The sequence below is a fragment of the Aureococcus anophagefferens genome (assembly GCF_000186865.1).
Source record: "Aureococcus anophagefferens unplaced genomic scaffold AURANscaffold_14, whole genome shotgun sequence".
NCBI classification, from domain to species: domain Eukaryota; class Pelagophyceae; order Pelagomonadales; family Pelagomonadaceae; genus Aureococcus; species Aureococcus anophagefferens.
Window position 1 is genome coordinate 133,128 of NW_008705574.1, and position 10,361 is coordinate 143,488.

Consider the following 10,361-nt stretch of genomic DNA (forward strand, 5'->3'; position numbering starts at 1 on the left):
AGTTCCAGCTCTTCGGGCCCACGTGCGACGCGCTGGCCAACGCCCAGTGGCGGTCCGACGACTTTCTGCAAGCGCCGCTCGTCGTCCTCGCGCTCGCGCGGTTGGCGGGGCGGGACGAGCGGTCGCGCGAGGTTTTGGCCGACTACGCGGCGCGAGACCGCGTCCGCGGCGCCGTCCAGAGCCTCCTCGAGCGGCGGCCGCGGCTGCGCGACTGGCGGAAGCAGCGCCTGAGCTCCTACATCGCCTACTACCTGACGGCGGCGCTCCTGGAGGTCGTCGACGGCGCGCACGACGCCGGGGAAGGCTACGGCGACGACGGCGAGTTTCGGCTTTTGGCGCTCCTCGGCGTCGACCGGCAGGACGTCGGCACGGCGCTCGCCAGGTCCTTCGCCGTGGCCCGCGACGAGCTCTGCCGGCAGCTGGCGGCCCACGCCGCCGGCGACGCGTCCGCCTTCGACGTCGTCCGGCTGGCCTACTCGCTCTCGACCTACGTCGCCGTCGCGGACGCACGGGAGACGGTCGCGCGCCTCGGCAACGGCGACATCGTCGTCGAGGAGCCGAACCGCAAGCTCTGCGCCGCGGCGCTCGCGCAGTTCTTCGGCGAGCAGCGTGACGACGGCACGTGGCCGCCCGGGCAGGCCATCTTCCTGCGGAGCCGGAGGAGCTTCGACGTCGGCAACGCGTACGTCTTCTTCGTCGACGTCCTCGCGACGGTGCTCGGCTGCGGGCTGCCGCACGCGCTCTTCCTCCCGTACACGTCGGAGGTCGCGCGGACGACGACGTGGCTCGAGACGCACGACGTCGACGGGCGGGGCTGGCGCAGCGACCGCCTCGCGCCCGGCGGGCCGCCGTTGGCGTGGTGCACGGCGCAGGCGCTGCGCTGCGCGTCGAGCTCGCTGGGCGTCGTCCGGTCGCTCCTCAACGACCACGTCTTGGACGAATTCGGCGGGCGGGGGCCGACGGCGCCCGACGGCGCGGACTTCGAAAGATTGCTCGATAGCGACATGTCGCCGGGCCTGTCGCTGAAGGGCGTCGTCCGCGACCGCGTCATCGCGCCGCGCCTCGGCGGCCCGGGCTGCGAGGCCTGGAGCGCCGTGCTCTTCGGGCCGCCCGGGACCGCCAAAACGACGACGGCCGAGTGCGTCGCCAAGGCCCTGGGCTTCGGCTTCGTCGTCGTGGACACGGCGTGCTTCCTCGAGGACGGCATCTCGAACATCGCGTCGCGCATCGGCTACGTCTTCGACCGGCTGAAGAAGCTCGAGCGCGTCGTCATCCTCTTCGACGAGATCGAGGAGTTCTGCTTGGATAGAAACACGCCGGGCATCGGCATGGAGTCGCGCGTGCTGACGACGGCCATGCTCACGCAGATCAACGACCTGCGGCGCGCGGAGCGGTCCGTGTTCCTCATCGCGACGAATCGCCTGAACGCGTTCGACTCGGCCATCGTCCGGCCGGGGCGGCTCGACCTGCTCCTGTTCATCGGCACGCCGTCGCGGCCCGCGCGCGTCGCGCGCTTCGCGGAGAGCCTCGCGGCGCTCTGCCCGGGCCGCGACAACGAAGCCGACGCGGCGACGTTCGCGTCGTTCCTCGAGGCGCACTGGGACGTGGCCATGTTCCTCAACTTCATGGAGAGCGAGCGCCTGAAAGCCAACGCCGTCGCCGCGGTCCGCGACGGGGCCGCGCTCGACGGCGCGCTGCTCGCGGGGCTCCTCGACGACGCCGCCGCGACGATGGTCCTCCGCGACGACGCCGCGCGGGACGAGTACCGCGCGAACTTGAAGCTCACGCGCCTGTAATCGCACCGATGAATATTCCGAAGACGGAAACACGCTCCGTTTCTGAGCAGAGCGCGCACAAAGACAATGCGGCAGTTTTTGACCTGATACATAAGCGCTGTTTCAGTGTCCTCGGCGGTTCGTGTTCGAGTTACGCCGCGCTCGGCGGGGGATTCATAGGGGTCCCCATTCAGGGAATTGTCGTCACCTCTGAACGCGTCGTCGTCCATCACCTTCGACGTCGGGCTCTGGGAGCACTCGACGCTCAGTCCCCCGGAGAATGAGACGTCACGTTAGCGTGTCAGGAGACGGGCGGGGGGGGGGGGGGGGAAGGGGCGATGATGCGAGCGCTTTGGACCGGAAGGTGTGGTGCGAATGAGCGAGCACGCCGGCCGAAGCGTGGGGCGGCTGAGCGAGCACGCCGGCCGAAGCCCTTGGAAGTGTGGCCGCGCGAGCTAGTAGAGTTTGAGGGCAGCCGCGCCCGCGCAGGACGCGGTGACCGCAGCCATGGCGTATGGCACAAGCGCGGGCGACAGGAGAGCGCGCGCCGCGCTCGAAGCCGTGTAGGTGATCGCGAACGTCGCGACGTTGGACGCGATCACCGACGCGATGGATACGCGGACGCGGAGGAGCGTCGCGACTTCATCCCGCGCGTGGTCAATATATCAGCCGAAACTTCGCGTCGTCCTGGCCAATTCGGCGATGCATCCAGTGTCTGTCTCCGTGTGCTGCTGCTGACGCGTGCGCTTGTGCGCCGGCGATTGCTGGCTCTAGAGCTCTGATATGCGCGCGCGCGCGCGCGGCGGTAGAGGTGTCAGGAGGCGTGCGGCGTCGATACGTCGCCCGCCTTAATATGCCGCACGCCTTAATGGGTCGCTTATCCAGGGGGGTTCGTGGGGTGCCGGCGAGCAAAGCCAGGTGGCGGCCGGAGGCCGCCCCCTAGCCGTCGCGGCGGAGGTTGGTCGTGAGGGTGGCGAGGGCGGCGCGGTCCGCGAGGCACACATTTTGCCTCAGCTGATCAGCGGCGCGCGACGCGATCGACGCGTCTCTCTAAACATAGGGGCCAAACCAAAGGTCAACCGGCGTTTTCTAACTGTGTCGCGCCGACGAGGAGGTCGATCGCGCGCTCATCACGGGCTAGGGCTAGAGGCCTGTAATCGTCATCTTCGCTATCAGACAGGTCCCACCTTTAATCGACGGACCCCGCGAGGGCCTCCGCGAGGAACGTCGCCGCGGCGCCCTGGTTCGCCTCGAGGAGGAGGAGGCCAGCGAGCGGGTGGACGTACTGCGTCGCCGCCCAGGACGGGAGGCCGAAGCCGAAGAGCGCCCAGCGGTGCTCCGCCGTGAACTGCGCCCAGGCCGCCGCGTCCTGCCGCGCGTCGTACTGGTAGAGGAACTGCTTCGCCTGCACGAAGGTCAGCACGTAGACCCAGGCCGCCTGGGCGCAGAGCTCGATCGTCGGCGCCCGGACCGCGCCCGAGAGGACGAGGAAGAAGCTCGCGGCCGCGAGGGGCTTGCTGAACGCCGCGACGGCCTTGAACATCTTCAGCGCGGGCCGGATCACGGGCACCCAGAGCAGCGCGACGGCGACCGCCGCGCAGGACGTCGCGAGCACGCACACGAAGAGCGGCGCGATGGGGAACGCGACGGCCGCGCCCGACGCGACGAAGGCCGCCGTCGCCGCGACGACGGGCGCCCACGTCGCGGAGAAGAAGACGACGCCCGAGACGACGAGGCAGCCGACCAAAAGCTCGACGAGGAGCACGCGCGCGCGCCGCCCCCAGCCCCGGACCGTCGGCGCCGCGCGCAGCTCCGCGGCGAGCGCCGGCGCGCGGCCGTCGAGCGCCGCGAAGAACGCGCCGCCCGACGTCGCGGGCCGCAGCCACTGCGTCGTCTGCAGCGCGGACACGGCCGTCGACCGCAGCAGGCCGTCGAGCGACGGCCGGTAGCCGACGAGGCGCAGCGGCAGGGCGCAGACCCAGAGCGTGAGCGACGTGCCGACGCAGGCGCACACCGTGAGCGCCGTGAAGGGCAGGATGTGCCGGAGGAGGAGCAGCGGCCGCGTGCCCAGATAGCCCACGCCCTCGAACCAGAGGCGCATGCCGTCGAAGGTGTTGAGGCGGCGCTTCTTCGCCATCGGAGCTTTCGTGCGCTCAGCAGTGGCCGTGCGCTCACTAGCGGCTCGTGAAAGTGCGAACTCGGCCTCCCATTGCTTTAATAAGAGCTACAACGAGAGGGACCTTGAAGATTTCTTGTTCGTGGCATCTCTAAACTCCGCGCCGGACGCTGCGAGGAGTGTGCACCCAGCGGGCAGCGTCAAGGAACGCGCGCCATGAGAGACGAACCATCGTAGCAGACATGACGGCGAACGCCTGGGGCGAGAACGCGCGGCTCACGGAGCTGCTGTGGCTGTGCACGGCGGACTCGGGCCTCTCGGGCTTCGTCGGCGACGACCAGGCCGCGCTCGGCGACCGGGCCGGCCCGACGCGCTGGGAGCCCGGGCAGCACGGCCGCTACGCGAAGCTCATCGCGGACCAGAAGACGATCACGCGGCGGCGGCGGCCGAGCCGCGCGAATTTACCCGCCGCGGGCGGCGGGCCCGCCGCGGCGAAAGGTTCGCCGCTCGCGCTCTCGGGCTGGCTCGACGAGTCCGGCGCGTCGCCGCCGCCCGTGTCCGCGCGGCGCATCCTCGACACGTCGCCGGCGCACAGCACCATAAAGAAAGCCCACGCCGCCGCCGCCGTCGAGGCGGCCGCGGCCGCGATGGGCGGCGACGACGGCGGCGACAGGCCGCCGTCCAAGTTCGAGCAGCGCCAGAGCCGCAAGTCGAAGATCCGCTTCATGGGCAAGGTCGTCGTCAACCTGAAGAACGACCGCGCGGACAAGGCGTCCATCGAGGCCCTCCGCGGCGCGTCCTTCGACGCGACGGCGTCGCAGTCCGGGCGGCAAAAGGGTGATTCAACGTCGCTTCGACGTGAGTGTTCCGCGCGCGCGCGTTTCGGGAACAGCACCCACGCTTCGAGAGCGCTCCGAGAGATGATCGCTCGTCCAAAAATCAGCCGAAACGAGCGGAAAACGACCGAGATCGGAGCCTTTGAAGTTGGGAATTTCGCTCTCTTTTGCTGCCCAGGTCGCAGTCCGGAGATCTGCCGACGATGGACCCGAAGCTCCTGGACAGCCCGCGGTCGCCGGCGACGCCGAACACGCCGTCGGCGACGCCCGCCGACGAGAAGGTGCGGAGTTTTTCCAGTAGGCGGCCCTCGGACTTTAGCGGCGACGCCTGGAGCCCCGCGTTCTCGGAGCACTCCGCGTTGTACGCGGCGTTCACGCCGGCGATCCTGCACCGGCGCCTCCTCCAGAACTACATGGCCGAGCTCGACAAGACGCGGAGCCACAACGAGGCGGTGATCCGGCGCAGCTCCCAGGGCGACAGCTTCGACGCCGCGCCGGGCGACAGTTTCGCGGCTTTATCGGACGCGCTGACGCGGAGCTCCTTCGAGGCGACGAGCCCCGGCGCCGAGGGTCGCCGCGACAGCGCGAACCTGCGGCAGATCTGGGCGGACCGCGGCAGCGGGAGTTCTTTCGTAGCGTTGAGCCGCATGAGCGAGACCATCGACGCCATCGAGTCGCCGCGGCGCTCCGAGGCGACGGCCGGCCCGAAGCGGCGCGACTCCTTCGCGGACATGGAGCGTCTCGTGACGGCGCCGCCGGACGCGACCGTGGCCGTCGACGCCGACGCCGTGCTCGCGCCCATGGTGTTTCCCTTGGCCGGGGCGCTCTTCTTCGTGGACATCTCCGGGTTCACGAAGCTCAGCGGCCGCCTGAGCGCGGACGAGCTCAAGTACCACTGCAACGAGTACTTTGGCATGCTGCTGGGCGTCATCGCGCGCCACGGCGGCGACGTCATCAAATTCCTAGGGGACGCGTTTTTTGTTTTATGGCCCGCGGCGCCGGACGCGCCGGAGCTGACCAAGGCCGCGAACGCGTGGCGCGCCGCGCGATGCGCGGTGGACGTCATGCGGTCCTGCTCGACCTACGACTGCGGCAGCGGCTCGTCGGCCGTGAGTCTGCGGCTGCACTGCGGCTTGGGCGTCGGCATCGTCAACGTGTTCGTGGTCGGCGCGGACGAGCGCTGGGAGCTCGTCATCGCGGGCGACCCGATACGGCAATTGGCGGAGACGGAGGGCGAGGCGGACCGCGGCCAGGTCGTCGTGTCGCCGGAGGTGCAGCGCCTGTTGAGCATGGGACACGTGCCCTACCCCGTGCCCCTCGAGCGGACGGACGGCGGCAACTACCAGCTCCGCTGGGCGGCCGAGGACGACCGGCCCAAGGACGACAAGGCCTTCGACGACGACGCCGCGCCGGCGGAGCCGGAGGAGAAGAAGAAGCGGGAGAAGCGGCCGTCGCTGACGGACCGCCTCTTCGGGAGCGCCGGGGCGCCGCCGCCGGCGCGCGAGCGGCGGCCGTCCCGCGCGGCCGTGTCGCTCGACGGCGAGCCCGCGGCGCCGTCGCCGTCGACCAAGGCGAACCGCACGATGATGTTCGGCTCCAACGCGAGCTTCGACGACGGGGACCTGACCGCGGGGCCGCCGCCCGAGGGCCGGCGCTCCATCTACGAGTACGTCGGCCCGAACAACAACAGCAACGCCGCGGATTCCGTCAGGCCCCAGGCGGACCGGAAGAAGCGCAAGTCCATCTCGTCCCTGCTCCTCGTGCATCCGCCCAAGACCGTGGAGACGTCCTCCCCGGACGCGGGCGGCGGCACCCTCGTCTACGTGCCCAGCGACCGCGCGGCGTTCCCGCCGCAGACGTGCGAGCAGGCGCGCGGGTCCGTCCACCAGATCGTGCGCCGGGGCGCGTGGCAGCTCGACCCCGTCGCCATCGGCGGGCCCGACGAGCACGACTTCGCCGCCATCGAGCTGGCCCAGAAGATGCGCGCGGCCTACTCTTCTTTTGTACGACCGGTGGCGCGGTCGCTCCGCGCGTTCGTGCCCGAGGCCGCGCGGTCGCAGCTCAACGCGGGCACGCCGGGGCTCCTCGGCTCTATGAGGGATGTCGTCACGGTCTTCGTGGACGTCATGGGCCTCGAGGACGCGCTGCGCGCGGGCGATTTGGGGCCCGTGCAGGCGGCCATGGAGGCCGCGACGCACGCGTTCAAGCACTACAAGGGCATGCTCCGCCAGTTCGCCGTCGACGACAAGGGCTGCGTCTTCATCGGCGTCTTCGGCGTGCCCCAGCACGCCCACGAGGACGACGAGGCGCGCGCCGTGGGGGCGGCGCTGCGCGTGCTCGCGTCGCTCGCGACGCTCGGCGTCGACGCGCGCGCGGGCATCGCGGCCGGGCGCGCGTACTGCGGCCTCGTGGGCACGGCCGCGCGGTCCGAGTACGCGGTGCTGGGCAGCTCCGTCAACCTCTCGGCGCGCCTCATGTCCCACGCGCCGCCGAACGTGCTTTTAGTAGAAAGAAACGTCCGCGACGGCGCGATCAAGTCCGGCGGCTACGCGTTCCACGAGCGGGGCACGATCCAGGCCAAGGGCTACGACCTGCCCATCGCCGTCTTCCGGCCGGAGAAGGAGGTGGCGACGAGTCGGGCCGCGGAGAAGGCCGCGAAGCGCGCGCTCGGGGAACGGGTGCACCTGTCGCCGCGGTGGCGCGTCGCGACGGTCGGGCGAAGCTCGGAGCGCCGCCACTGCCGCGACGTCCTCGCGGAGCTCCGGAGCTCGCGGTCCAAGGCGACGCCCGTGGTGACGTTCCTGTTGGGCCCCCGGGGCTTCGGGAAGACGCGCCACCTCCAGGAGGCGTTGGCATTGGCGGACCAGCAGGGGACGCGAACCCTCGAGGCTTCGGGCAAGAAGGGCAACGTCTTCGGGTTCTTGCTGCGGACGCTCCTCTCGGAGACGGCGGCCCTGGCGTCGCCCGACTCGTCGAAGCGGAGCCTGTCGCCGACGCACGGCAAGGTCGTGCTCGCGCCCATCGACACGGCGTCGCCCGCGAGCCCCGCGCGGCCCCTGGGCCCCCGGCCGACGAAGCGGAGCTTCGGCCTGCGCAAGCTCGAAGATCTGCTCGCGGCGGCCGGCGGCGACGCGTCCGCCGCGCCCCTGGTGCAAGCGTTGGTCGCCGCGGGGCCCGACGACGCCGTCGCCGGGTCGCGCGACCTCGGCGACGCCGTCGCGCGACTCCTCGTGAAAGCCGCGCGGGACCGGTCGCTGCTCGTCGTCGTCGACGACGCGCAGGCGTTCAGCCCCCGCGACTGGGCGACGCTCGTCGCAGTTGTCGATTTAGCCGCGGCGTCGGAGACGCCGGAGAGCGGCCGGCTTCGAGTGCTGGCGGGCGCGCGGCCGCTGGGGGCTCTAACGGGCGCGACGGCCGACGCCTACGGCGCGCTGAAGCAGCTGCTGCGGGGCGGCGAGGGCGGGCTGCGGGCGCGCACCTTCGCGCTGAAGCCGTTAAACCCGCGCGAGGCCGCGGACTTTGCGCGCGACGTCTTCTTCGGCGCGCCGGAGCAGGACGGCGCGCCCGTTTCCCCTTCGTCCCCCAAGAAGCGGAGTCTGACTGTTGACGACCCGGACCCGGCCTTCGCCGAGGAGCTCGCGAAGAAGACGGGCGGCGACCCGCACAAGGTGCTGCACGTGGCCCTCGTGCTGAAGCAGCGCCTCGGCGGCGAGTCGCTCGCTAGGAGCGCGTTCCCGGGCGCCGCGTGCGCGGCCGAGGTCGCGTCCATGCCGTCCAACGCCGTGCAGCTCGACCTGCGGCGCATGGTCATCGCGCGCTTCGACGCGCTGAGCCAGCTCGAGCAGGCCGTGCTGAAGTCCGCGTCGGTGCTGGGCCGCGACTTCTGTTTCAGCGCGCTCCTCTACCTCTTCAGGCAGCAGACGCACGAGGCGTCCGAGGACTCCATGATCGCCAAGGGCGACGTCGACGTCGGCAACGACCGGGCCATCTCTTCCTCGTTACGCTTCGCGCTCGTGGGCATCATCGAGCACAACTTCGTGCGCAAGCGGCCGAGCCCCGGGGGGGACGCGTTCGGGGGCGCGTTCGCGTTCGTCAAGGACACGGTCCACGTCGACATCTACGAGCTCATGCCCGTCCTGACGCGCCAGAAGCTCCACGGCTTCGCGGCGGCGTGGACCCTCGAGCGGGCGCCGAAGCCCGGCGCGCGCGAGCTCACGGATTTGGTCCATCACTGCCTCAACTCTGGCCGAAGGCACGCGGCGCTCGAGCACCTCGTCGCGCTCGCCGCGGGCGCGCGCGCGGACCCGCGGCGCCACGACGAGGCCGTGCTGGCCTACTCGCTGCTCGTGCAGCTCTGTCTGAGCGTCGACGCCTTCGAGCTGCTGGAGGCGCGCGCCGCGGGGCCGCACGCCGCTGAGGCGTTCCTCGCCGAAACGGATACCGGGCCCTTCGACGCGGCCTGGCGCGACACGGACGAGTTCCGCCCGCTGCGCCTCACGAACCGCGCGGAGGACGCCGGCCCCGCGTCCTGCGGCGAGGAGGAGTCGCCGCTGCGCGTGGGCGCGTGGCTCGCGGCGATCGCGCATCTCGAAAGGTCCGCGGGCCGCGTCGCGACGGCGTTCAACACGGCGTCGGCGGCGCTCGTCGTGCTGGGCGACGCGGCGGACGCCGACGGCCACGGCGCCGCCGTGAAGTCGCGGCTCCACGCGCTGCGGAGCGAGCTCTTTCTCGCGCGGGGCTTGGCGGACGACGCGCGCGCGGCCGCGCTCGAGGCGGCGCGGCTCGCGGAGAGCTGCGCGCCGGACCTCGCGGCGCGCGCGAAGCGCACGGGCGAGCCCACGGACGAGGCCGCCCCGGAGGCCGCGGGCTTCGCCCTCTACTCCGCGCGCTTCGACGCCGTCGACGCCGCGCCCGCTCTGCCGCTCCGCGAGCTCCGCGAGGCCGCGGCCGTCGCCCGCGCGCGCCTCGCGGCCGTCCACGCCGCGACGGGCGACGCGAAGCGCGCCGCCGCGACCCTCCGAGTCGCCCGGCGCGACGCGCGTCGCGCGGGCACGCGCCGCGCGGCCGCGGCCGTCGAAACCGCCGCCGCGGCGCACTACGGGTGCCTCGGCGCGTGGGACCGGTGCCTCGACCACGGCGCCCGGGCCGCCGCGGCCCACGAGGCCGCGGGCGAGCCGAACCGCGCCGCCGAGGAGCGCGTCGCGCGCGCGCACGCCCACCTGGCCGTGGGCTGCGCGAACCGCGCGGTCGCCGCTTTACACGCCGTGGCCCTCGCGCAGCAGCGCACGCCCGAGGACACGGCGTCGAGCGTCTTCCTCTGCGCGCCGTCGCCCCTGGTCGCCGCGGCGGCGTCGGCGGCCGTCGCCGCGGCCGCGCTGCTGCGCGGCGAGCGCGCGGCCGCGGCCGCGGCCGCGGCGGCCGCCGCGGGCCAGCGGCTGCCGCGCGACGCGTTGGAGCTCTGGGGCCTGCCCGTCGTCGTCGCCGCGGCGGCCGTCGCCGCGCCGGAGGCCGGCCGCGACAAGGACTTCACGGACCGCGCGGCGCGGTCGAGCGCCGCGCCCCGGGAGACGCGCGCGTTCTACCTCCGCGCGCTCCGCGACGTGACCGCGCCGCCGCGCCACGTCGCCGCGGCCG

The 10,361-nt window shown here is 72.2% G+C and overlaps 2 protein-coding genes across 2 annotated transcripts in view; one reads left to right on the plus strand and one right to left on the minus strand.

Annotated features, from left to right (window-relative positions):
* Positions 1–2,964: 2,964 nt before the first annotated feature.
* On the minus strand, positions 2,965–3,912 carry AURANDRAFT_65301 (expressed protein; the record flags this gene model as incomplete). Its single annotated transcript, XM_009040374.1, has 1 exon — positions 2,965–3,912. The coding sequence occupies one exon, from the start codon at positions 3,910–3,912 to the stop codon at positions 2,965–2,967; it is 948 nt and encodes a 315-aa protein (XP_009038622.1).
* Positions 3,913–4,133: 221 nt separating this feature from the next.
* AURANDRAFT_65302 (hypothetical protein) overlaps positions 4,134–10,361 on the plus strand; it is a gene marked incomplete at both ends in the record, with an annotated part of 6,868 nt that continues 640 nt past the window's right edge. Inside the window, 2 exons of the mRNA XM_009040185.1 lie at positions 4,134–4,711; positions 4,906–10,327. Of these exons, the coding sequence (XP_009038433.1) occupies positions 4,134–4,711; positions 4,906–10,327 (6,000 nt within the window). The remainder of the gene's footprint in view (positions 4,712–4,905; positions 10,328–10,361) is intronic.